The 27,647-nt window shown below is 53.8% G+C and overlaps 1 protein-coding gene across 3 annotated transcripts in view; it reads right to left on the bottom strand.

The window, feature by feature from the left end:
* Positions 1–27,647, bottom strand: part of HTT (huntingtin) — a 129,172-nt gene that overhangs the window by 17,343 nt on the left and 84,182 nt on the right. For all 3 annotated transcript variants that reach the window (XM_025289627.3, XM_025289626.3, XM_044945562.2), the window contains 15 exons: positions 27,416–27,564; positions 25,847–25,983; positions 24,382–24,498; positions 21,758–21,880; positions 21,262–21,497; positions 19,696–19,838; positions 13,734–13,938; positions 7,397–7,538; positions 5,745–5,924; positions 5,225–5,401; positions 4,865–4,941; positions 3,680–3,818; positions 2,650–2,772; positions 725–938; positions 258–403 (listed from right to left, as the gene is read on the bottom strand). In XM_025289627.3, coding sequence (XP_025145412.3) covers positions 258–403; positions 725–938; positions 2,650–2,772; positions 3,680–3,818; positions 4,865–4,941; positions 5,225–5,401; positions 5,745–5,924; positions 7,397–7,538; positions 13,734–13,938; positions 19,696–19,838; positions 21,262–21,497; positions 21,758–21,880; positions 24,382–24,498; positions 25,847–25,983; positions 27,416–27,564 — 2,308 coding nt within the window. The remainder of the gene's footprint in view (positions 1–257; positions 404–724; positions 939–2,649; positions 2,773–3,679; positions 3,819–4,864; positions 4,942–5,224; positions 5,402–5,744; positions 5,925–7,396; positions 7,539–13,733; positions 13,939–19,695; positions 19,839–21,261; positions 21,498–21,757; positions 21,881–24,381; positions 24,499–25,846; positions 25,984–27,415; positions 27,565–27,647) is intronic.

Genomic DNA, 27,647 nt, shown 5'->3' with positions numbered 1-27,647 from the left:
CCCAGCCCAGAGGCAGAGACGAGGGCAGCTGCTGCCAACCTCACGAGGCAAACTGTGCAACAGAGCGACAAGAGGAGTGACCGCGCTCAGCAGAGCGGGGGTGGGCGTGCTGCGGGACACGTCACTGCAGGAAGGACAGGCCTCGGGCGTTGGGCCGGCCCCGCTCTGGGTTTCAGACAGAGGAGCCTCCTCCCTCTGCGGGCGGCGCCCTCAGCCTTCCCGCAGCTCTGAGCCCGAGTTCCTGCGCTGCGGCTTACCTCGAGAGTCATGACCACGAACTTCACGGTGTCCCTCTCCTTCTCAGGAGGAAGGTGCAAATGGCTGGGCAGCTTGGAGAACACCAGCAGGTACTGGGCCAGGGCCCGGGCCAGGGTGGTCAGAGTCCGATACAATGCAGCATCCCCTGGAACAGAAGGCCCCGTGGGTGGACGAGCCCCTAGCAGAGCCCTGACCTTCCCTGCGAAGCTGAGAGCGGCTGCAGACACAGCTCCCAGAACACACCGCACACACCCCGCCGTCCCGTGAGCCCGGGCCCTGTCAAAGCATGGCAAAGCGGGACACACAGCAAGGACACGCGGAGCCAGGGCCCAGGGCGGGCCCCTGGCTGCCTCTACATGCCTCAGAGTGCTGATCCGCAGCCTTCACTGTGCTTTCACTTGGCACAAAGCCTGGCACTGGCTCTGCAGCATTTTATAAAAGTAAGAGGAGCTTTCAGGTTACTTACCAAAGAGGTCATCCAGCTTGCTCCAGTAGGCGGTGGGCTGCGCGGACAGGAACGGCTGGAAAGCTTGGTGGACGGCGGGAAGCTGCTGGACCACAACAGTCACGCGGTCCAGAGTTGCCGTGCGAGCTGCTTCAAAAAGGGGGCTCTCCTGGCCCCCCGAGATCTCACGCATGCCCAGGCCCAGGCACGGCGCCAACAGGCTCAGGTTGAACTCCTGAATCGGGGCATTAGAGGTTGAACAACGACTGTGACACGTGTTCAGTCAGGCAAGAGACACACAGCAGAGAGCAGAACACAGACATTTGCAGATGGCAGATAAGCACGGCGTCAGAGACCTGTGAACAAGGACCTGCTCCCGCTTCCGTCACAGATAACCGACCACCCCCGTCCTACATCCGACCAGTGAGGTGTGTTTCTGGACTCTACCAGTTCCTTCAAGTTTTATTTATTTATTTTGGCAGAGCCACGAGGCATGTGTGATCTCAGCTCCCCAAACCAAGGATGGAACCCAAGCCCCCGAGTGGAAGCGCAGAGTCCTAACCACTGGACAGCCAGGGAAGTCCTGGTACTTTAATTTTAAAGAAATGTTTCTGCCTTCGTATTTATCTGAAGTCAAAAATTTAATATGATGGAATTTAAACTGATACAGATACAAAATCAAGCTGATGTGCCACCCAGAAATCAGTGGAACACCAAACGTCCCCAGTGTCTGAAAAAGACAAGTGATGTTTCAAAAGCAGCTGAAAGAAATCACAGCAGGCATGGAAATGTGGCAAGTTTGATTGGAAAAACAGCACTCATTCGATAATGCTTCAATTTGTATTGCGCTCTGCCAGCTTTTGAAAGCCATTTAAGGATCCTTCCAGCCGATCTTTAATTAACATTCAGAAAAGCGTGTCATCACCAGTGACCAAAACTGAGCCCTCTGGTACAGCCATTAAAGCTGAGACTTTCTTTAAAGCTGGTAAAAGTCTAATTAGCAAATTTGGAAAATTCAATAAATCGGTTATTAAGTAAGCTTATCATTTACCAGCAAATCAGCTTTCACTGAATGGCTCTTTAAATGATTTTAGCAAACTGATGCTCCTGTTCTTTTTCCACGGGGCTTTTATTTTCACACTGATGGAGGGTCAGTGCTTGGGAACACGCGGCTCCGTGGTTGCACCCTGAGGCTCTCCGTGTCACACCTGGACTGTCCCCTGGGCCCCTACTTCACTCCCACTTGGTCTACTCAAGGCAGCACCACGACACCTAAAGGTTTATCAGCTGCTGGTCCCAGGAGGTCTGAGAAGGGACCCGCCAGGGCTGTGGCCAGCTCCACACAGCAGCCTGCAGGCCGCCTCATGAGGCGGGGGCCTCCCTGCATGCACTGCATGCACGGAGGGGCTTCCTAGTTTCCAGAACATCATCACAGAGTCTACTCCATCATGCACCGCAACACCATGCTGCTGCCGCCTGTCAGGGGCGCGAGACAAACAGATCTCACTGCAAGTCAATGAAGCATGCTTCCTTCAGGTTCCCAGGGGGTGCTAGTGGCAAGGAATCCACCTGCCAACACAGGAGACGCAAGAGATGCAAGTTTGATCCCCAGGTTGGCAAGATCCCCTGGAGAAGAGAATGGCAACCCACTCCAGTATTCTTGCCTGGAGAATTCCATGGACAGAGGAGCCAGGCGGACTACAGTCCATGGGGTCTCAAAGAGCCGGACACGACTGAGCGACTAACACTTATAATTGATTTCCTTTAACTGCATGAAAGGGTGAGTTAGACACAGGAGGCTGAGATCACACGCTGCATCAGGTTCCCTGCCTTTAAGGCACAAAGGTGACGGGTACACACCGCAAGCAGGTCATGCGACAGTGGAGCAGAGCAGGCCCGCACGAGCGACGAAAGCGACGCAGACCCTGCGTCCCTGGCCCCCGTACCGAGTGCATCATGAAGGCGCCCAGGTCGCCCGCGGGGATCCGGCTCACCAGCTCTGCGCCTTCCAGCAGGGCAGAGTCTGACCGAGTCCAGCACTGGGCCTTCACCAGCTGCACGTACCAGTCCTGGGCAGAAGGGAAGGAGACGGCAGGCTGCAGCCGTGTGGGCTCTCGGGGCTGCAAGCTGACCGTCAGCCTGTCTCTGCGCTGCCTGACCCTCACGCCCACGGCCTGGCCCGAGCACATTGGGCCGTCCCCGGGCCACGACCAACCCTCAGTGAGACCGGATGCTGGCCGTCACCACCCCGCGGGCCCTCCTATGGGAGAGGCCACGAGGGCAGTGATGCAGACTTGTGACCTGTCCACACCGCCTCCCCTCATCTGCTGAAGGCGCCGCTGTCCCCGAGCCTCAGCCGTGCCCTGAGGGCAGCGGGCCCACCTCTGTCCGCCCTGCTGGACACTGCGCCCATCACCTCTGGGCGTCTGCTCTGCTCCCTCTCCCCAGGGCCAGCGCCGTGGAAGTGAGGACAAGTCACGCCTGAGAACTGCGGCCCGGGCCTCGCTAGTCTCTGCTTGGGATGCTGGATTCTGGGGTCCAACGACATATTTAAACTGAACTCTCTCCTGGAAAGGAGAGCAGCAAGGCTCTGCCAGGGCTCTAAACGAGCCCCAGCTCTGAGGTGAGTGGTTCCCAACCCAGGACAAGGTGCCAGGGCCCACGGGTGAGGGGTGGATACGCGCAGGTCAGCAGGCCTAAGCAGGGGAGACAACTCGGGTGGGTGGGCCACAGACACCGTGTTCCAATTCTCCATCGACCACCCGACCCTCGGCCCCTGCTAAAAGCCAGGGCTGGATTGCACGGCCCTGTCACCGATGCAACTGTGCCCACCGCGGGCAAGAATCAGGGCAGGCTGAGGGCCCTCGGGGGCTGCACTGGGTGCCAGGAGGGCCTGGCACCTGAGCGGCCCCATGGCCTAGGCGGACAGCAGTCCCCAGCAACCCAAGGGCTGGGTGTCAACACGCAGACACTTACTTTGTCAGGATTCACTGCCTCCAGTGCCAGGGGCCCATCCCCGTCCAGGGGGTGGGACGTGACGGGGGGCGTGGGGCCATGTGACCCTGGTGCGGTGGCGAGACGAAGCCTGTCCAGCAGGGAGTAGAGCCTCTGGTGTCTGGAAGCCAATCACACGTGGGTTAGAAGCCACACAGGCTCTTCCAGCAAGATGAGACGTGCCTGAGACTGTGCAGAGCTGCTTCTCCTCAACACTCATACAGGTCACGGTGCAGAGTCAGGCCCAGCTGACGGGCAACCTCCAGAGACGCGGCCGGTCAGCATTCTCCAGGAAGCTCGCTCACACCGAACAGCGCCGCAGGACACACAGTGTGACCGCCACACGGGCGCTGCTCGTGAGCCCACAGCGGGCCAGGAAAGACCCCAGGGCACAAACCCACTCAGTCTCCACACAATACACAATTTATACCCATCTACATTAACTTCATAAATGGATCACCTCATCTGGCACAGGGTATTTTTATTCTTCCTCATCTAGGGATGAAAAGAGAAAGTCTGACCTCCCATCACTTGTTTTGAGAACAGAGTTCTGATGCAGACTACAATGTCAACCACTCCACGTGCTGACAGGTCACCTGAGGCCACACACTGCCCAGCAAGTCCTGTCCCTCCGAGTTAGACCATCAGCTGCTACTCCTGAGACTGCGGTCATAGCATACTGACCCAGCGCAGGAGAGAAGGTAAAGCTCCCTTTTATTCTGCAGTGATGGAAATACACTCACGTCATAGACATCAGGATTTCAGATAAAGGCCTCTAAGGCTCTGCAGACAAAAGGAGGTGACAGATTGCTATGGAGCGAGAACGCTGACAAGCTGCAAACACACTTCTGGGTAACGTGTCTCAGCTCTGCTGTCTCACTCAGTGATCGGATCACAGGTTTCAATCCTAAGACAGAGCTGATCACTGGTACTGCCACTCAGAGCAGACGGTAAGCGAGGGCTATGTCAATGCGCACCCTTCTCAGCCACGGGCACCAGCACGGCAGAGCGGGTCTGCACTCTGCACACAAGAGACCAGGTAATTCTGAAGGCTCTCTCAAGGCCCATCTGCCACCTAGAATGCACGTCCCTCTCTCGTCCTGTGAGGCTGTGCCCTTGCGAACCCTTGTCTCCACACCCGCGGTGAGGAGCCCGGCCCAGCGTTACCTCTGTGCTAACCCGCTGCTCTGCAGGTGCTCCTGGATCCGGATCAGCTCCTCCGCCGGCAGCTGGGCCGTGCTGCTCTAGAGGAGACAAGACCACGTTAGTGTGTGTGACGCACAGGGCGTCAGAACCACCGCACTCATCTACAAAACACGAGAGCTGCGTCTGGCTCCCGGGAGCAGAGGGGGACTGGAAGCACAGGAAGCACAAGTGTCGGACACACAAGAAGGACCGACGCAGCCGTGCTGCACGCGTCCCTCGGGGCCGTGAAGACGCCGCCTGCGGAGGAGGAGCCGGCCCAGAGCTTCACCTGCCCTGCCAAGTTTCCAGTAAAAATCAGCCCACAATGTTATCTCCTAGTACCTGTAAATTCGCGGCCAAAAGCATTTCCACCCGGCGACAAGCAAGGGTGTCGACCATGCGAGCCAGCACACGGAATGGCGTGCACAAAAGCTTGTCCACGTACAGCATCAGCACGGCACCCGACTGGCTCAGGTGGATCCCTTCCAGGCACTGGAGAGTTCTCTTCAGCATGGTGGGCTGCAGAGTGAGGGAGGAGAGAGACAAGGGCAGCGGGTTTGCCCAGTGGAAAGAATAGGTTAAAAAACCAACGGGGGCTTCCCCGGTAGCTCAGGGGTAAAGAATCCATCTGTCAACACAGGAGACACGGGTTCGATCCCTGATCCGGGAGGATCCCACACGCAGTGGAGCAACAAAGCCCGTGCACTAAAACTCTGGGGCCTCTGCTCTGGAGCCTGGGGGCTGCAACCACTGCATCCCGCATGCCCCGGGCCCGCGTTCCACAGCAAGAGAAGCCAAAAATGCCAATGCTCCATTCTTCAGGCAGAGAAAACGCGCACCGGCCGGCACCCAGGAGACTTACAGTTGAAAGATTTTCACAGCGAGACTGAATTGCCTGGATGAAAAGGCCACTGGCAGCGGAATTCCGGTGGATGGCACTGATGAAGTCCTGCACGGGAGGCTCGTGGGACAGGTTGATCAAGTCTTGAATGTGGTTCACGATGAGCCACGTCAAGTGCTCCGAATCATGCAGGTTCTGGCACTGAGGACAAAGCCAGCAATGAGAGGCCACTGTCCAGTGGACACACACAGCGACGCCACAGAAGAGGCCAGGACGGGCAGGGAGGAGAGAGCTGGTTCCAGACAGACTGCAGCCCTCACTGAAAACGCCTAGCGTCTGGACAGCGATACTGATGAGGTTGAAACACACTTCACAGAGCCTGACCCCCGCCACCCCGGCCCCAACAACCAAACACCATGGCCGCGACATTCCATTAGGCCCCAGGGATGTGCACCCCAGCAGCACGGCCCCCAGGGCTGAGGGGCGTGGGGCGCCCAGGGCAGTGGCGGCCGCATGAGACTCGAGGGCAGGCAGCGCTCCAGCCAGAGCGCACCCTGCGTCCTCTGCCCTGGGCCTCGGTCCGGCCTCCTGACGGGAACTCGCCAACTACTCTTGCTCCAACTTTGTGACAAGTCAGTGGAAAAAAAGAATTCCCTGTTAACTGTCACAGTTTTGATAGTTTCTGAATTTAAAATATGAATGATTCCTACATATCCGATGAACCTTAAGGGAAGATATTTCATGTAAGATTTATAAGGAGATAAAAAATACACATTTTAAAATATGTATGTTGCCTTTCATTATAATTCCTGATCCTAGGCAGAAATTGTAAAACAAGATACATTTTCTGCCATCGGGTTAATGATTAATACTTTTCATGTGGGATAATTTGATACTATTTACATAAATACTTTTCTTACTGTTCCGTGAAAACATTGTTATATAATTATACCAAATTACTTTAAAAAGTGGAACAAGATAGCAAAACTACTTCAACAACAAGAATGTAAAGCAAAGTGTAAGTATTAACAAACTGCCATCATAGCAGGAAAAAGCTCTGCAGAGGGCGGAGGGGAGCGCGTCACGTCTGCCCCGGAGGCGGGCCGTGTTCCCGTCCACCCGGAGAATGGATCAAACGTCAACGAGGTGGAACGTCGGGTCCTCTCTGAGTAGTTACCATTAAGGCTTAATTTTCTTTCTATTTGGCTTTTGCAAATTTTCTGTGTTAAACAAGAGATGACTGTAATTTTATGGTAAAAATATACTAAAAGAGTCATATTTTAAAAGAATGTCATTCAAACAGGAATCTATTTAAAACACGGCAATTAACTTCTGAAAACCTTTTCCACGGATTTAAACAGATTTCAGTCAGAACCTCACTCAGTGAGACTTGCAGCTTCCTTCCATTACTACTGTCACCGAAGACAGCAAAGGCGCCCAGCGCTGCAGGTGGCCTGAGCAAGCGGCAGCTGACCCAGCCTTCTGCAGACGAACCTCAACGCCTGGGACCAGACTCCGAGTCTGACTTCTCACTATAGTTAGGAGCAGGATTCAAATTTAGTTTTTCACTGGCGGAACGGCGGGAGGGCAGAAGTCAGTCTGGAGCGGCATTAGCCGCAGGAACCCCTGACCCCGCCACCGCCGGCATTTGCACACGGCATTTGCACACTTACGACGTAGTCGCAGAAGAGAATGAGGGCGCCTCTCCGCACGATCTCTCTGTTGCACATCCCCAGCTTGGAAGCCACGTCCGGATCCTCGTCCTCTCCAGATGTCTCCGGACTCAGCGACTTTGTGCTGGACAGGCTGCGTCTTCTAGAAGGAGCAACAGAAGCTCTGACGGTGTTTCTGAGGCGGCAGCGGCTTATTTTCAAAACACTGAAGACGATTATTGCTCCGTCCCAGTTCTAAAGCAGTCAGTTTACTTTAAATACAGCCACACCAGAATGATGTAAGACCCACTCTCAGTGATCTACTCCTGAGCTATGGGATAAAGCACACGTGGAAAACTAAAGAAAAGAGAAGACTTAACAGGCAGGAAAGTAAACTGCTTGACTGGAAGGCCGACTCCACCCTGAAGTGCTCTTACCTCATCAGCGGCATCTGATCTCACAGCTACCGCTTCTGGAAGGCCCTGAAAGCTGTCAGGAGCCAGAGGAAAACCTCCCCACGCCCACGTTTCAGTCTTCAGTTGCCAGCCTAAACACACCTGCAGTGTCCATGTTATCATGGAAGCCCAACTAAAAGCTTTTCTGCAAAATTAATTCTTCACCAGCGAAGGTTATTTCAGTTCATGTTTACTTCTTACCTCGTCGTAATTCCCATTACAAACAGGTGGGGTCTGCTCAGCTCTGCTCCTTATTTGGGGGACTGCATCATCACAGGCTTGTCATCTGCCTATGATAAGGCATACGAACTAAGGCACAGGCTTATCATATGCCTGTGATGAGGCATAAATGATCACGGACTCTGAGATTCTCGATCCTGGCCACCACTCTTAAAATGCAGCAGTTGCCATGCTCGCAAACTGACTCGAGGGTCAGTAAGATAAGCCCCTCGCCTCATTGGCCAAGGCTTAGCAGAGATGGAGACAACATCAGGACTAGAATATTCCAAAATATGTCAACTTTTCCTACCAACATCTCAGCATTTGAACAAGAACTGGCATAAAAAAATTCTACAGGTAAAAAAAAAAAAAACAAAACTTGAATTACCATTTCTGTTTTTGAACGAGTGAATGGATAAGTGGACGTGCATACAACGCGAAACAAGGCAGCAATCACAGGAAGCCAGTTCTGATGTGTGCAACACAGTGAATGAACCTTAAATATGCTGAGCTAAGTGACAGAAGCCAGACTCAGGGCACAGACCGCGGGCTTCCGTTCACAAGGCATTCTGCAACAGGCTACACGCAGAGACAGAAGACGGAGCGCGGTTACCGAGTGCGTGTGGGGGACGGAGGACGGCTCCGGACACGGGAGCGCCTGCCGTGACGGCACTGTCCCAAACCTTGCTTGTGGTGGGCGACCTGACCTCACTGGGCACAGAAGAGCATGTTCACTGCACCGCAAATTATATCTCAACAGAAACCCTTCCTTACTCAGTCAGCCCTCCTGCCAGCCCCAACATGACCTGCATTCAAGCTGTAACACTGTGTTCCGCCACGGTATAGCCGTAAGGGAAAGAGCCTCTGAAGGTGGAGCAGAGAATGTGCAATTCAAATATTAGCGGTGGACACAGAGAAGGTCCAATGTCAACCCAAATTTGGTCCCAGTTTGTAGGAGGGCAAGCGCGCAAGACAGATGCTGCCAGCTACTGATAGTGAACCATCTTCCCAAATAAAAGGTGACTGCATATGCAGGACCTTAACAGCCGACCTGACAGTAGAAAGCAAAGGATAAGCCCATGAGGATGCAGTCCCCCAAATAAGGAGCAGAGCAGAGCAGCCCCCACTGTGGCAGCCGTGGTACTTGCAGGACGCACGGCCTGGGGGCCCGGGCTCATCTGAGAGCCGGCGTGTGCTGGGCTGTGTACAGAGCCTCGGTGACAATCTGATGAAGCAGTGCTATATCTGCAGAGTATATGTGTAAAAGAAAAATAATGGCTTGTACTACTCTGTATCCCAAACTCTAGTAATTCACTTTCATCTTTTGGAAATGGACATGCGTCACAACAACCAGACAAGGACACCACCAGGAAGGAAAATCACACGGCAATACCCTGATGAAGACGGATGCAAACACCCTCGACAGGGTACAGCAAACCGAACGCAGCAGGACATTAGAGAGGCCCCATATGGTGACAAGTGGCGTTTACCTAGAGATGCCAAGGACGGTTCAACATCTGTAAATCGACCAATACATCATGTTAACAAAACGAAAAATAAAAAAAAATGATCTCAACGGATGCAGAAGCAGCACTTAACAAAGTTCAACATTTATTTATGATAAAAAAACTCTCAGTAAAATGGGTCCAGAGAGACCATCCATCAACATAATAAAGGCCATATATGACAAGCCTGCAGCGAACATCATAGTCAATGGTGAAGAGCTGAAAGCTCTTCCTCTAAGACCAGGAATAAGACAAGGGTGCCCACTCTCACCACCTTTATTCAACACAGTACTGGACGTCCTAGCCATAACAATTAAGCAAGAAAAAGAAAGAAAAGGCATTCAAGTCAGAAGGAAGTCTGGCTTTCACTGCTTGCAAGTGACGTGACAGTGCACGTAGAAGCCTGAGGCGCCCACTAAGAACCTGTCAGAAGCAACAATGAGCTCAGTAAAGCTTCAGCATACAAAATCAATACAGTAAGTCCCCTATGTACGAGTGAGTTCTGTTCTAAGGGTGCATTCCTAAGTCCAACTAACACAATCAGCTCTGGAAGCCCACTGTATTGTAATAGGCTTATAAATACCCTTCACACAAATAACACATTAAAAAACATACCAAAAATAAATCCTACGGTACAGTGCCTTGAAAAGTAGAGTACAACCGCTGACACACGGGGGTTGGCCCTGAGTGAACAGGCAAGAAAAATGACTGGAAAGGGAGGTGGGTGGGAGATGGTAGGGCGGAAGGATCATCAGCAAGAGGAGACAGAGGGCGGATGGAGTTTCACTCATCCTGATGTGGATGGCACAGGCTCCAGTTCCTTGCTGGATTCAATTATATCTACTCCTTTAAAAAAAAACAATGCAGTGATGTCTGGGTAGTAGCTTTTCTGGTCTCATCGCAGACGATATCCTGGTCTTGAAATCAAGACCCTATACCACTGGACCCTACGCAGCAGCACACAGTGCCCAAAAGCACAGCCGTCTGTGGACGACGCACGCAGGCGACGTTGTACGCCAGACACGTGGGCCTTGCGTGACTGGACACGTGAACGCACGTTTGCATCTTTGAAAGCTCACAACTCCAAGGCCTGTATGTAGGGGACTTACTGTATACAGAAATCTGTGGCATTTTTATACACTAATAACAAACTATCAGAGAAATCAATGAAGCCCCATTAACAATTTCATTAAAAATAATAAAATAGGAACAAATTTAACCAAGGAGGTGAAGCTTTGAGACACTGATGAAAGAAGCTAAAGAAGACACAAACGAGTGGAAAGGTATTTCTTGCTCACGGATCAGCAGAATTAATACTGTTAGAGTGCTTCCCAGGCAGCTCAGAGGAAAGAACCCACTTGCAAGGCAGGAGACGCAGGTTCAAGCCCTAAGTCGGAAATATCCCGTGGAAAAAGAAATGGCAACCCACTCCAGTATTCCTGCCTGGGAAAGCCCATGGACAGAGAGCCTGGAGGACTACAGTCCATGGGGGTCCCATAGAGTTGGACACAACTGAATGACTAAACAACAACAATATTGTTAAAATGCCCGTAACACACAAAGCAATCTATCAATTCATTGCAGTCCCTATGCAAATTCCAGTGGCACTTTTCACAGAACTTGAACAAAAAATTCCAAAATTCACACAGAACCTGTAAAAGACTCTGAAGAGCCAACACAAGCTTGAGAAAGAAGAACAAAACTGGAGGTATCATGCTCCCTGATTTCAAACTACACTCCAAACCTACAGTAATCAAAACACCACGGCACTGACCTAAACCCAGAGACCAGTGAACAGCAGACAGAGAGCCGAGAAATGAACGCACGCTACTGCGCCAGCTTAAGCTGTAACAGGTGAGAATAAACAAGCGGGGGTCACGCATGCACACATGCATGTCAGCCTGTGACCGCAGGCAAGTTACTTTACTTCTCTGGGGAAAGAAGCTTCCTCATCTGTAATATACATGCAGTACTAGAGATTTTAATAACTTATTATAACAGGAAGCCCTTAGAACAATACCTGGCGCTTGGAGCTATATACGTAAAAGCACTTTGCCGCTGCTGCTGCATCAGGGTAATTAAACCACTAACTCATGTTAGTGCTGGGAATACAATGAGGGCCCTTGTGGGATAACATTCTCAAGGGAGAGAGACATGGAAACCAAATTGTCACTCAAATAAATATCAAATTACAGTTTCAACACCTGCCAGAAAAAAGAGGCAAAGGCTGGAGTGAGAGCAGATAGTGTGAGATTTCACCAGTCAAAGAGAAATCAAGAAGCTTTCCTGAGGAAGCAATGACTGAGCTAAGAACCCAGGATGGACGGCCTTCCTGTATCTGCTGATATATGGAGAGAAATCAGGAAAATTTAAGTTCAATTGTAAAAATCTGGCAAAAACTAAATCAGTATCACAAACCTGAGGTCTGTGCCTCAAAGCCCATCTGCTCTCACTAACTCTAGATAACGCTCTGTATCATAAGGGGTGGCCCACGCCCTTCGACCTCTCACCAGGAAACTCTCTCGTGTCCCCATTTCCTATTACTCTGCTTCCCTCCAGAGCAGACCTACCCTGACCACTCTTTGGAGCTGCTCTCTAAAGGCCCTCACCCATCTTTTTTCCTTCACTTCTATTTTGAAAATTTCCAAGCCAACAGAAAAACTGAAAGAATAACTCAATTAACAGTCACATACTCTTCAGCTAGATTCAACTACTAGTAAGTCGCCACTTTTGTGCTCAGGCACACACGCACACACACACACTCACTCTAAACACGCACACACTCTACACATACACATGTAGTTTTGGGGGCCTGCACCATTTAAGAGTCATCTGCAGGTCAAGAGACTGCACCCCTAAATGCCTCGGCAGGTGTCTCCCCTAAAAACTGCTTATAACCAAAAGCACAGAGCAACGAGGGCTTGTTCCGAGGACCACGCCCACTGTTGGACCTGACAGCCGGATACTCAGGAGTTGGGGTGCCAGACTCTGGTGTTCTTGCCATCACCCCAGGACGAGTCTGGGGAGCCTCACCACGTCCTCCCCGTCATACCAGGCAGGACTAGGTGGGACGGGGCCTGAGCTAGCTGTGAGGACCCGCAGGTGCTAGGCAGGTGGACAGAAGGGAGACAGCACCCACCACGGGGCCTCGGTGTGCAGAGCAGGCCCCTCAGACCAGACACTGGCAGCCCCAGGAGCCGGGTAGAAATGCAGAGTCCCGGGCCCTGCTCTCTGGGTGAACTGAATCTGATCTGAACGAGCCCCCCAGGCGATTCACATGCACAGCGAAGAAGCTCTCAAGCAAGACACTCTGACTTTCCGTTCCTGACTTTCACGGCACAGAAGCCACCATGCGGGCTTAAACTGTCCTCTAAGCAGGTCAGACACTCACTGCTCTGCTCCCCCAGCTCGCCGTGAGCGTGCGGAGGGCCGGAAACACTGACTCCTCCTCCGCACACCCCACGGCACACAGCACAGAGCGGGCCGGCACCTGAGAGCGCGGCCCGCCGGCACATCCTCGCGCCGAGCAGACAGGGGCTGACCTCGGCCCTGCAGCCTCCTGTTTCCAGAGCTTTCTCTCCTGGGGGACTCTTGAGTCTTCCAGAAACACTGCCCTGGGGACTCAGTTTGGGGCGGGGGTGTGGAGGGGCGGTGATCAAAGCTTTTATCTCCACATACGCACACACGGCTGGGCAAGAGGAGCCTAAAATCAGAGTCACACCTGGAAACTTTTTACAAAAAGAGGGCCACCCACGATCACATACTTCGTAAGTCTTTCTGAATGACAAAAAATAAGGTAGTTTTGAAACGCGGCTAAATAATGACTGCATTATCTAAGAATAACCAGAACCACATTTAACTTACAACAAAGTTAGGATGTTGCAACATTTCTGGCTCTGGAACCAATTTAAGAACAAGAACCCAGCAGGAGGGACACAGGACAAGAATGGCCCATAAGATGGAACAGTGTCAAAGAGCTTGCCAGGGAAGTCACGTGTGAAAAGCAGCGGCTGTTTTGAATGCCTGCAGTCAAACCACATTTCCCTGCAATGGTGTCCAGGAAAGAAAGAGGCATGGGAGCAGAACCTTTCAACGCCTCGGGAAGACCGGGCCGAGCTCCGGCCGCTGCGAGCTGCGCACAGGAGCCGGGCGGGCCTGCCGGGGGGAGAGCGCACGTACTTGGGGGTCTGCTGCACCTCTGCCCACCAGCGGTAGTCGGTGTGGCTGACGAGCAGCAGGATCTGACACCAGAGCAGCACCAGGGCCGGATGCGTGGGGACCATGGAGCGCACCCACGCGTTCAGGCTCTCCAGGCCGTAGAAGCCGCCGTCCGCGCCGTCCCTCAGGAGCCTCGAGGCAGCTGCGGTGATCCTCCGGAACATCCCTGGAAACAACCCAGAACAGAGCGGATTACAGGGACACGTCTGTGCTGCTCCTCGCGGCCCAACGCGTCACGGCCACATGAAGCTCTTACACCAAAGGGGCACACGCGGGGCTCCTTCCTACAGTCTCACGCTCAGGGCACCTGGCACTTCGGAAACTCCAGCCTGACAACTGGCCTCCTTAACTGAGCAGCCACGGAAGCGGGCGACCCACCGTCCCCTCCTCCCCAAGGAGACCAGGCTCTCCAGGGGCTGCGAGCAGGAAGCCTCGCTGGTGCCGACAGTGGACACAGCCCCACAAAAAGGGCAGCAGCCCCTACGCGGCCTGCAGTCAGGTCACTGCAGCCAGGACAGCCCGAGCCACAGCCCTGCGGGCGGGCAGGGCGCGGCCGTCCTGCAGGCTCCAGCGAGCTGAGGGCCGGGGGGCCCCCACGCCCACCATGGCACGACCACCCGGGTTGGGTGGCCAGGCAGGCAGGCATCTATGCTTAGCCCCGCACGTCAGCAGCAGACCCAGGCAGGCTCTGCTCCAGCTTCCCCACATTGTCCTCCTCAGGGCCCGGAAGCTCTCCCCCAGGGGAGAGCAGATTCCTGTTTCCTTCTAGCCCACCTCGAGATGGACACGAAGCCAGCTCCACACGCCCCAGGGACGCGAGGACACGACTTTCTCCACAAAGTACAAATGCTGCTTTGGCCCACACATACAGGGGAACACAGGCCCTTTTGAAAACACTGGGAAGTGAGCTGGGCCTGCAGGAAGGCAGCAAGGGGGCAGGAATGCTGCCCGCAGCTGGGCAGGCATCTGGAGGGCGGTGGGAAAGGGCAGGCGACGGGGCAACTGGACGACACTGTGAGCAGCAGGGAGCCTCACGGTGGCCACAGGCCAGACCCAGCCCTGCCCGTGGCAAAGTGATGGACACTGTCAGCCTGCTGCCGGCTCCCCCTGCTTCCATCTGGGCAGCCGGTTTCCTAGCATCTGTAAAGTGGAGACCAGGTGCCTTCTTGTCTGTTTGCGCCAGATGGAATCCGACACAGGCCAACGACTGTGGGGTTCACTCCCCTCCTCCAACACGAGGGGTAACAAAGTGAAAACACAAGGCCGTTACTCAGACTGGTTCCTATTTTAAGAAATAACACCTGAAATGGGCAAATTCAAAGGTCTCAATTTTCAGTGCAGGGTGTAATTATTGTCATTGTTTAAGCAATGCAAAAACAAAAATTACCAACTTTAGATGCTAAAGGCAACTTATTTATACAAAAGTACATAATGATTTAATTTTATCTCAAAACCAATCACACAGAAATTCTGCCCCCTAGTGTGCTTAAAAGAAATGGCGTCGAAATACACGATGAGCTAGAAACAAGACCTTGATACACACCCATCACCGCTTATTTACAAATACCGACATTACACGGTGATCAAAACCATCCCCAAGAAAAAAAAAGGCAAAAAGGCAAAACGGCTGTCTGAGGAGGCCTTACAGATAGCTGAGAAAAGAAGAGAAGCGAAAGGCAAAGGAGAAAAGGAAAGATATACCCATTTGAATGGCGAGTTCCAAAGAATAGCAAGGCGAGATAAGAAAGCCTTCCTCAGTGATCAGTGCAAGGAAATAGAGGAAAACAATAGAATGGGAAAGACTAGAGATCTCCTCAAGAAAATTAGAGATACCAAGGGAACATTTCATGCAAAGATGGGCTCAATAAAGAACAGAATTGTTATGAACCTAATGAAAACAAAAGATACTAAGAAGAGGTGGCAAGAACACACAGAAAAACTACACAAAAAAGATCCTGATGACCCAAATAACCATGATAGTGTGATCACTCACCTAGAGCCAGACATCTTAGAATGCAAAGTCAAGTGCCCTTAGGAAGCATCACTACGAACAAAGCTAGTGGAGGTGATGGAATTCCAGTTGAGCTATTTCAAGTCCTAAATGATGATGCAGAGTACATCATGCGAAATGCCTGGAGAAAGGTCAATAACCTCAGATATGCAAATGACACCACTCTTATGGCAGAAAGTGAAGAGGAACTAAAGAGCTTCTTGATGAAGCTGAAAGAGGAGAGTGAAAAAGCTGGCTTAAAATTCAACATTCAAAAATCTAAGATCATGGCATCCGGTCCCATCACTTCATGGCATCCGGTCCCATCACTTCATGGCAAAGATGGGGGAAAAATGGAAACAGAGAGAGACTTTATTTCCTTGGGCTCCAAAATCAGTGCAGATGGTGACTGCAGCCATGAAATTAAAAAACACTTGCTCCTTGGAAGAAAAGCTAATGACAAACCTAGACAGCATATTAAAAAGCAGAGACATTACTTTGCTGACAAAGATCCACCTAGTCAAAGCTATTGTTTCTCCAGTAGCCCTGTATGGATGTGAGAGCTGGACCATAAAGAAGGCTGAGCGCCAAAGAATTGATGCTTTTGAACTACGGTGTTGGAGAAGACTTTTGAGAATCCCTTGGACTGCAAGGAGATCAAACCAGTTCATTAGAAGGACTGATGCTGAAGCTGAAACTCCAATACTTTGGCCATGTGAAGAACTGATATGAAGAATGGACTCATTGCAAAAGACCCTGATGCTGGGAAAGATTGAAGGCAGAAGGAGAAGGGGACGAAAGAGGATGGGACTGTTGGAGGGCATCATCGACTCAGTGGACTCGTCTGAACAGGCTCCAAAAGATGGTGATGGACCGGGAGGCCTGGTGTGCTGCAGTCCATGGAGTCACAGTCGGACACAACTGAGTGCCTGAATAAGGAACAGTAAGGACCAACTGAACAATCTCCAAAGACATGAGCTGCAAAGCCCAGGTGCCTCATCGCCTGGCCAGGGCTCCTGAGCAGAGCATAGCCGCTCACGCCCCACTCCACACATGGCTGTTCAAATTTAACCAAAATTAGATCAAATACAAGTGCTTCAGCCACGGCAGTCACACTTCCAGAGCCCATGGGCCACATGCAAGCAGGAGTAGCTGGGTTAGCACAGACACAGAACACGTGCACACCGCAGGAAGCGGGCTGGGCGGCCCTGCAGCAGACACAAAAGTGTCCTCCCTGGTCTCTGAGGAAAGGAGGACGGTTAGAACAGCAGGGGAGCGAGCACCGTGAAATCCCTGGGTGCACAGAAATCCCTGGGTGTGGCGAAGGCTGCAGAACGTACCGCTCTTACCAAAGAAGGTGGAAAGCAGCCCCTGATGTGAACTGGGGTCAGATCCGCACCAAACGATGGCCAAATATGAAAGTGACCAACATGCTAATAACAACTGATTCAATGGCTTAATTATCCTCTCAACTTCACACTTACAGTGGTGGGTTGGTGGGGCATAAATTGGAAGATCCTCAGAAAGAAAACTGTTTCCGTGTTAAGTAAATAAGGTGGCTTGAAGCTATAGCCCACTATCACAAACTTTGGCCATACCCCAGGGCCGAGGGTGCCTGCAGTCACGCGGCGCAGCTGAGGAGGCATCCGGCCCCATCATTCTAGGTCCCGCAGCCTCCCAGGCCCTATGGCCCTGGCCGCTCTCAGGAACTCTCTCCAAAGCGCCAGCTCCTTCTCCCCCAGGCCTCAGCTCTGCAGTTGGTGAGGAAAGCCCGCCCCGTGCTGCCTGCCACTGTCTTGTTTCCTGATCAGGAGACGTCAGGACCCGCGGCGGCATCTCTGTGTACCGTCTGACTCGCAAGACTGACAGCCGCAAAGGCGGGAATCACATCAGCTCTACTGACCACCGCACACCCGGGCCCGGCCGGCGGGGGGTGACTCGGCACCTCTTTACTAAGCGAATAAAGGCCTCCGATGGTAACGACCTTCTGCTTTAATGGTACGTATCTGCGTGTGTGCTTTAATTGCATTAAGGTGATATATACACGAGTAGGATTTGAACTCGTGTGTATATATTGAGAGAGTCAGTTCCTAGGCAGGTTGATAGGGAGTCTAGGGGTCCCCAAGGAGAGAGGGGTCTGGAATTCTCAAGGAGGAAGAAAGGACAAACTTTTTTTCTTTCTCCACATTCCTTAGGATTATATAACAATAATGTATCCTGCCTAAGGACAGGCTTTGGATTCAACCTTCTGTTATCTTAAAATGTAAATTATGGGAGGTCCTTACAACCTCCAGACATTCTTTGGAGTATATAACTTCATTGTTAACACTAGCAAGCGGGTACTCTTTCTGCCCTCTTCTGATGCCTATGTCAGAAGCTTTTTCTATCTCCTTTATACTTTAATACAACTTTATTACACAAAAGCTCTGAGCGATCAAGCCTCATCTCTGGCCCCGGATTGAATTCTTCTCCTCCGGGGGCCAAGAACCCAGGTGTCTTCGCGTGATTCAACAACACCCTTTCAATATCACTTTGATGCAAATTAAAAATCTCGTAACACAGGAGGATTTGATTCTACAGGTGCCCTGCCACATCCCTCTGAAGGCAACTTCTCATCGCTCTGCTTCAGGTCTGGTGATTGCCTCCGAGCTCACCCTGACGCGCTTTCATCGCCTGCAGCAGACCCTCAGGTACTCTGTCCACTCTGCTTCCCTCGCTCACTGTCATATGTTGTTCAGTTGCTAAATCGTGTCCAGCCCTTTGCAGCCCCGTAACTGCAGCACGCCAGGCCTCCCTGTCCTTCACCCTCTCCCGGAGCCTGCTCAAACTCATGTCCACTGAGTCGGTGATGCCCTCCAGCCATCTCATCCTCTGTCACCCCTTCTCCTCCTGCCCTTAATCTTTCCCAGCAACAGGGTCTTTTCCAATGAGTCAGTTCTTCACATCGGGTGGCCAAAGTATTGGAGTTTTAGCTTCAACATCAGTCCTTCCAATGAATATTCAGGGTTGATTTCCTTTAGGATGGACTGGTTTGATCTCCTTGCAGTCCAAGGGACTCTTAAGAGTCTTCTCCAACACCACAGTTCAAAAGCATCATTCTTCGGCACTCAACTTTCTTTATGGTTCAACTCTCACATCCATACGTGACCACTGGAAAAACCACAGCTTTGACTATAGGGACCTTTGTCGGCAAAATAACACCTCTGTGTTTTAACACGCCATCTAGGTTTGTCGCAGCTTTTCTCCCCGTGCTACTGGAAAGTAACCCCCTCCCGCAAAGGAAGGCTGTCCAACCTCTCAGCAGGCCCAGGGTGGCCGGACTCATGCAGCCCTGAGACCACAAGTCAGAGGCCCTCCCTTCTGCCATGGGGAAGGAGCCCACCAGACAACAGAGCCAGCACAGGAAGAGCTGAGACACGGAAATAGGCAACGTGGCCACAGAATGAAGCGCACTGGACGCCGCCACCCAAAGAGCACCCACTCCCACACTTCCAGATGTGCTGCGGGCCTGGGCCGAGCTTTCCTGCTGTTTGTGTTTCACCGAGATTAGAACTGCCTTTCGCTTTTCTTGCTGAAGAAAGAAAGATATGCCTGTACCTGATAACTAGCAAGACTATTGCTTTTGAAAACGCTCATTCCTCTTGAAAAACTCGGGCCCCTTCCTATGCCTGCTACAGGGCAAGGACTTTGTGATCTCTCTCACTCTCTCGTGCAATGACTTTTTAAATTCACAATCATATATAAAGGCAACAGAACATCCTGACTTCCCGAATCTTTAACACAGGAGAGGCCCTCAGATTCACGTTCGCACAGCACCGCGCCGTCAAATACACACAGGGCACAGCAGAGCTGGCTCTGCGCACACCTGCATGCCAGGTGTGCGGGCAGGGCGGGGGCACAGACGCTCTAGCCAGGCTGGTGCGATGCACCTACCGGACTTGAAGATGTGGATCAGACACATGAGCAGCGTGCCCAGCTCCTGGCAGTAGAAAGTATGCTGCTGCTCGCTCACCTCCACTCTCAGCTGCTTTGTAACAATGTCCTCTAAAAGGATGCCAACCAGCTGGAGCAGAAACCTTCAGAGAAAGGGAGAAGGGGAGAACAAAGTAGGTGACTGTTACAGAGCACTCCTAAGAAGTACACCCATGAACATAACACACACAGTAGATACAGGGAGAGTCCAACGCAACTGAAGTAAATCAGGGAAGCGTTAGTCGCTCAGTCATGTCGACTCTGTGCAGCCTCATGGACTACAGCCTGCCAGGCTCCTCTGTTCTTAGGATTTCCCAGGCAAGAATATTAGAGTGGGTTGCCATTTCCTTCTCCAGAGGATCTTCCCGACCCAAGAATTGAACCTGGGTTTCTTGCACTGCAGGCAAACTCTTCACTGTGTGAGCCACCTGGGAAGCCCAATAAAATGAGCGGAGTGTTTAATACCACCCTGGATGAAGTCACTTGGCCTCTCTGTGCACCACTTTCCTAACAAGATGGGATAACCACAACACCTTTGACGGCATGTCAGGAGGCTCAAGTGACCTGTGGTGTTCCTTCCAGGCTTTCAGCCATCAAGCGGGCTGATGCCCACCACAGGGCGTTCCTGCAGCCTGCACCTCAGCCACCCACCTAACCACGACAGCATGAGCCGCAGGCTGCGTGCCGACCAGGGACAAAAGGATGCGCACATTCACCCGCCTCATCTCCACGACGACCTCTACCTACGGCCAACCAAGGGTGGCAAGCGGCCATCACACAGGCAGGAGTGAGCTCCCAGGACATGCTCTGCAGGCTCTAACTCAGAGCACACCCGAGTACAGCAGACGAGGAGGCACGCTTGTCTAACAGCAAGTCTGTACAGTGCCCGAGTCATGAGCGTGGCCTCCAAGGAGCTTCCCAAAATCGACAGAGGCAGACACGATCTGACGCCACAAATACACTGATGGGGCTTCCCAGGGGGCTCAGTGGTCAAGAATCTGGCTGCAGCACAGGAGATGCAGGTTCAATCCCTGGATCAGGAAGATCCCCTGGAGAAGGGAATGCCAACAGGCTCCAGTATTCTCATCTGGAGAATCCCACGGACCGAGGAGCCTGGTGCGCTACAGTCCACAGGGTCGCAAAGAGTTGGACACAACTGAATGACCGAGAACACACAGGTATACAGAGGGGAGCACAGCAGAGCGGTCCACCTGGCAGGGAGCGGGATTCTATCGCCTATGGTGTCAGGAAGGCAGTACACAGTGGGGAGGAAGAGAAGTGGGTCTTTTTAGTGGGTCTTCCTACATTTTCCAATTCTCTGCAGGCAACGCACCCACCGCCTAGTCTGGGCAGTCTTCAGAGGGTCTGATTCAGGACCTGACAGAGCCTGCAGAGAGGCAGGACCAAGGGCCAGAGACGAGGCTGGCTGGGCAAAGAGAACACACTGGCTCCTTAAGCCACCTTGTCGGTCTTAGGGCTCCAACACCACACGACAGCCCAGGGCCACAGACTAGACGTGACACGCACCTGGCAAATGTTTCTTCCGGCAGATTCTTCACCTGTCTCCCTTCACTGTGCTCCTCCAGCGCTGAGGTACTGTCCCCATCTCTTAACCTACTGATTGTCGGACAGGAGACCAAGTACGGAGAGAAGGAGAGCTCCTGGATGCGGGACAGGACGATGTCCTCGGTCGACTGGGAAATCAGCACCCGCAGGATGGCCAGGATGCCTGACACCCACAGTTGGACCGTGCTCACCGCCGCCTGGGGACAGAGCGGGGGAAGCGCTGCTGAGGAGGAGGACAGCCAGACACCCCCCTGCCAACGCCAGTTACGGAGACCCCCTCGGTTTGACAAAGCCCCCTGAGTCCGTCTAGCTGGTTCTCAAAGTGTGGCCGGGACCAGCGGCCTCAGTGCTGTCTGGGACCCTGTGAAACAGGCAAAGTCTCGACCCCCAGCCCTGCAGACGCCCCCAGGCGCACCAGGCGGGGGACCCAGAACGCCACCAGGAGCCGGGTACTCACCAGGGTGTCTGGGGTGACGAACATACTCCGTAAAAGCATGTCCACGGGGCGTAGGGAGGAAGGGGCCAAAATCTCAAACAACGTGTTCAGCACTCCCAGGGCCTCGTGAGAATCAATGTGCATCTGTTGCGAGTGAATGTCACAGACATTTCCCCGTAAGCCAGCAGAAAAAAGGTCAACGCTGCCCTCCACGTGAGGCGTCTCACGGCCTGATGACCTGGACCATCCCATCGTTCTCACCCCGCAAAACTTCCATCCGACTCAACGTCAATAGCGAACCAAGGAAACGTTTTTTTAGAACAATATACCGTAACAGATAGGTTTTTTTTTGCACGATGGAAATCTTTTCATTTCATTTAGATTTTTACTAAATAAACCAAATATGCTTTCTGCACAAATTCAAATAGGTACAAGTATGAGATTTAGTCAGCTGAGTCCGCACAGCCTGCCAGTCACCCCGCCCTGGGACCGGCCCCTCCTGCACCTCTTCCTGCACGCGCAGCTCACCCATACGGGCGTCACACTCTCTGTCTTCCACCTTCTTTCACTCTCTTCACCTGCACTCCATCCCCACCCCACCACCGAGTAGACGATGTTAGCAAATTAGTGCAGTTCTCTTTAATTTCCTCCACATTCCTATACCTGTAGAGAAGTTTTTAAGTTGTTTCGAAAAATTGTATTATGTCTCCGCTTTTTTTTCCACTAAAAATATAATGAAGAACGGGTTTCAAACCTTAAGGTTACTTTTAAAGGATGCAGAGTGGTCCCGATTGAGTCTGCACACAGCGCACTCGCCCGCCGCCCTGCCACTGAACCCATCACTGCTGACAGGGTGCACACGGCCACGGCTGCGGCAAGTGCCTTCTCTCCTAGGTTTCAGAACGCTGTGCCGCCTGCTCCTCTGGCTCCCCACCTCGCCCCCGTCCGGTTTGCAGGGCCCCTCACGCCTCCAGGGCTCAGCCGCATCCCACTGCCCAACCACCCCAGCCCGCAGTGCCCCCGCCCCCTCAAGCCTGACCTCCAGGCTGGCACCCCAGGGGCTTGCTTCAGCCTCCTCGGGGACCTCCTGCTCTCCGAACCCAACACGCACGGATGAGGCTCCGAGCTCCCCCTGAATCCCGCTCCGTCCAGGCGGCCCCTAAGCCATCACCTTGTGGCCACTGACCTGCCCCTCCTCTCACGCCCACCGAAGCTGTGAGCACAGCTCACTGGTTCTACATCCGAGCTGCGTCCAGCGGGTGCCCCTTCCTGCCCCTCTGTCCCCATGCCCGGGTCTACGCAGGCCCTGAGCTGTGAGCGGCTCTCTCCGCTACCCCTACCCTGACCGCCTGTTCAGCTCTCAGATTTACCCTGCCCTGCTTCCTACTGAGCCCCCTGAGGGCTCCCCCACAGCCCCCTCAGAGAGAGCTTCCCCAGGTATCTGCTCAGGTCACCCTCACGTCCTTCACGTCCCCAGGAGCGTCCCCGCTCCACGACCCTCGTCAGACGCTGTAGACAGTCACCAGGCCCTCTGCTGGATGTCCCCAGCCCTAGTCCAGCATCCTCCGGGGCCAGGAGGGCAGGCGCGGTCGTGGGGGGACGTGCGGATGCACCCTGAGCCGTGCCCCTGGCCCACAGACCGCCCGGCACACAGTGCCACTGCAGGGGAAGGTGCGCTGGGCGTTCACCCCACGCTGCGGCCCACAGCCTCCTCGGTGTCTGCGGTGAGAGGAGTGCAGAGCTCACAGAGCCCCACCCTGGAGACACGTACCTGCGGCCATGGACGCCTCGGCCAGCTGAAAAAAGCAGAGCTACCCACTCACTAAAACTGCGTCTTATCGGGCCCTCCCTGGTGGTCCAGGAGCTGGGACGCCATCCTTCCACTGCCTGAAGCCTGGGTTTGATCCCTGGTCGGGAGCTGAGATCCCGCAGCCGCATGTCAGGTGCCAGCCATCAAAAAAATCCTATATATCTGTTGTTCTTACCAGACGCCACGACCCCGCTCCCTGGCCCCCACCCTGGCCTCAGGATGACAGTCTGTGATGAGAGCAGAGCAAGCAGCTGACGCCGTGAAGACAGGGCCTACCCGCTCCCGTCAGCGCCAAGAGCCATGGGCACTGCACCACCCAGAGCACTCGCTCCCGAGCTGGCCGACCTGGACGAGCTGACGGGCGCCTGCTGGTGGCACCCGCGGCACCTCACACCCAGAGCTCTGCCGGCGGCAGGCACGGTCTCCTGGCAGCGGTGTCTGGAGTGACCGTCTTTGGCGCGTCCCTGCTGCTGACTCCAAGGGCAGCGCTGCACCTGGGCAGGGCATCCCGCCCTCAACCCTGCACGGGTGGAGCCACCGACTGCACTGTTCAACCACAGAAATCCCAAGTGACGGTTCACCGCTAAGCTACTCTGTAAGCAGTAAGAGAAAACCCTCCCTGACAGAGCAAACAGGAGGGAAGCGGGTGAGCAGGAAAGGAGGCAGCCCCGAGGCGCCGTGGGCGCCAGGCCGTCTCTGACCCGGGCCCCGCACTGGCCCCGGTGCACGGTTAACGCCGATGAAACGCGCCCGCTGGGAGTGAGCCCGAGCATGCAGTGCCAAGGCTGGCCCCACGGGAGGCGCGGGTGGGGGTGAGGTGGGGGTGGAAACGCACCTGCTGCTTGGCCAGCATCGGGAGGATGATGTCGGCCACCTGCCGGGACAGCCGCTTCCACCTGTCCTCGCTCTCCTTGTGGCACTGCCGCAGGACCAGCGTGAACATCTCCAGCACCTGCGGGGACGGCCCAGACGCTTGAGCCCAGCCCGCGTGCCTGCCCCAGGCGCCGTGCACACCAGGCGGACCCAGCGCGGCCACGCCTCGGGCCTTCCCAGGCTCCAACCAGAGGAAAGCCGGGTGCCTCTCGGCCTCGGGCAGAGCACGGGTGCAGGACCGGACCGCTGCGCAGGGTCCCCGGCTCCCGTGAGCCTTCCCCTCTGTTCTGTGCGCTCTGCAAAGGTCCCCTCCCCCTGAACACGGTTTACTTCAGAAGAGTTTGCCGTGGCTGAGCCCCAGTTTGGTCGTGATCCCTCCTAAACAGAGACCCCTGAACGCCTGTTTGGTAAACACGGCCTTGGGGGCACGGGGCCACCGTGAGTGTGCTGCCAGGACGGCGCCCACGCGACAGCAGACAGGGAGAGATGCAGGCGCCAGGCAGCCTGCAAAGCCGAAAATGGTTAATCGCAGAGACAGTCTACAGCCCAGTCTATAAAATGCCATGTTCCCGGCGGAGCCCACTCCCTGGACAGCCTGCCCGGCCGCCTCCTCCCACAGCGGCCTCTCCCTTCCCAGGACCCAGTGGCACGTACGCAGAGGCAGGCAAGTCTGCGCTGCGCCCCGTCTTCCCAAACCAAGGCCAGCCTCGCAGCTGTGCTCTGTCCCTTAAGCCAGGCTGGGGACGCACGGGACACCAGCCCACGTGCCTGCCAAGAGCTGGGCACTGGCTCTCGACCCTCTTATGGAAGTTATACTTTTAATCCTATGGGATTTAATTCAACGCTAAGTATTTAGTTAAATATTACCTAGGTTAAGCAAAACGAGAATGCACAGAAGAAGTGTTTCTATGAGAGAATCTGCGCCAGAGACAAACAGTAACAGGAATTACTGAAACCGTGAGGGCGAGGCCCCTGCCAGTCATGGAAGAGGGCTCTAAAAAGCCAGGTTTCAGACGGCCTCACACCATCTGAAATTCCAAATGTACCTGAAGGAAAGCGGAGCCAGAAATCAGTGCAAAGACTCCGGTCCTCCACTAACACGGTGGTAAATACATGTACAAACAAGTGTTTAAATCACTTCAGGCTGAGATCTTTAAAAACAGTTACTCAGAACTCCACCACCGTGATCAACACTGCTGACTGATTTTTGGTCCTCGTTTTGGAAAAGGGTCCTCCACCACCTTGACTGAACTTGTGACCGTCGGCCAGGCCATGGGGCCTTAAAGAGAGACCCCGTTAAGCCTTCTGCCTGCAGCGTCTCCCCACTGCCCAAGAGCCCAGGGCTGGCACAGAGCCACACTCGCTGATGAGCAGCCAGGGCCACAAGGGTGCTTCCTGCCCCTCCTGCTGCCCGCCCCACCCCTTACCTGATGGTACTGGATGAGTCTCAGTAACATGGACACCACCACCTCTTTCTGGGTTTCAAGCTCTTTTCCTGCATCAGCCTTATTGGTTCCTCTTAAAACGAAGAGGTCGTGGACTATGGGCTGCAGGGCAGGTATGGCTGTGGGCACAGAAGGACACTAAGAAGGCACTCGGGAGGCGACACTGGCACCTCCAGACGGTTTCCAAGAAACAGAGCTCTGACCCACACTCGACTCGGCGATTAGGGGTGATTTCAGGTTGCCCAGGAGCGCACAGAGATTATCTGTACGCCATCCTGGAAGATCAAGGGTCTTCCCTGACACCTGACAAGGTTGTGAAATCTTTTTGAAAACTAGGGCTTCTGTGACATAACATTACTTCTGACACAAAGTGACACAGATTCAAAAGTCAAATTTAAACTAAAAAACAGCAGCATCCTAACCTCATACACCATCTGCTCAGAGTCACCTGAAAAGAGCACAGATGCTTTTCCCACAGAAAACACTTAGTCAGAGTATTGGATTTCTGTAGTTTCAAGCAACTCAACTCAGTCTCTCGTTAGACTAAGGGTTTCCCCCTCAAGGCATGTCTTTACTCAAAACAGCAAAGTGAAGTCTTTGGCCGAACACACCCTCAGGAGTAAACTAGGAAGGCCTTTCGTTGAGGAGCATCAGCCGGGCCAAGTCACCAAGCTACTGAAAGGCACACTCTCACCCTCAGCCTCTCTCACACACTCTCTCTCTCACACACATGCAGTCTCATACACACACTCACACACACATACTGGCTGAGTTTCCCACAGATGACCAGGCTCTGTAGTGGAGACAGTAAGGTCTGACTGTCCATCAACTTTCTTGCCAAACAAAGAACTTGCTTCCCTCTGGTCTGGGAAGCCTCAGCCGCCCCTCCAGTGAGGCCTGCACTCTCAGCTCCAGGGCCCAGGTGTGCACGCGCAGTCAGGGCCCCTCTGCCGAGGCTGGGACGGGGGAGCGCAGTAGGCTGGCTGCCTTGCTAGCGTGGAGGCGGCGAGGAGCCGAGCCCTGCGCACCCCCGCCCGCGGCCCGGGAGGTCCGCCGCTGCAGGACAGCACAGGGGGACCTCGGTGCGGCAGCCAGCAGAGATCACAGGAGGCGCCCCCACCATGGCGCAGAGGCACAGGGCGAGCAGGGCAAGCTGGGAGGCAGCCAGAGGGGTGACGCTCCCTCCCAGAGCACAGCCTCACTGCGCCGGGCGGCAGCAGGTGCCTGGGCTGCGGGTCGCTCTCTGTGGACCTCACTTTAGCTCCTATGAAACCGCCACTCAAAACAAGGTCCTGAATCAAGGCCACACTGTACCTTCCAGGACATTGGGCAATAAACCCAGTGGCCTTACAGAAGCTGGATTTTAAAATTTTCTGTTTCACATGGATAGACAAGAGTATTTATGGCTGACTCCACGTGCGCTATTTGTACCCAGGTGGACCACACTCCCTTCTTCAGACACCTCTGGCCAGAGCGCACATGCGCACAGCCGGCGGGAGGCAGTGTGAGCGCACAGACCACAGAGCCGGGGAGAGGCCCGCCCCCCATTACCGTGCGTCACCGCCTTCCTCCCGCTGGCCATGATGCCGTCACAGAGCTGGATGATTTTAGGGATCCCGATGATCTGTTTTGAGTGGTAACGCTCGTAAGACAGTAATACCAGGAAGAAAAAGATGTTTGGGATAATCGCCTCTGACTCCCTAGAAACGGAAACATCCAAAGACTTCCTTTTAAAATGAAAAAACATCATTGTATTAACAGCCCCAAACCACTCCTGATTCAA

The sequence above is a fragment of the Bubalus bubalis genome, chromosome 7, assembly GCF_019923935.1.
Source record: "Bubalus bubalis isolate 160015118507 breed Murrah chromosome 7, NDDB_SH_1, whole genome shotgun sequence".
In the NCBI taxonomy this organism is placed as follows: Eukaryota; Metazoa; Chordata; class Mammalia; order Artiodactyla; family Bovidae; genus Bubalus; species Bubalus bubalis.
The sequence above is the reverse complement of the archived record's forward strand: the minus strand, read 5'-3'. Positions and strand labels throughout refer to the sequence as shown.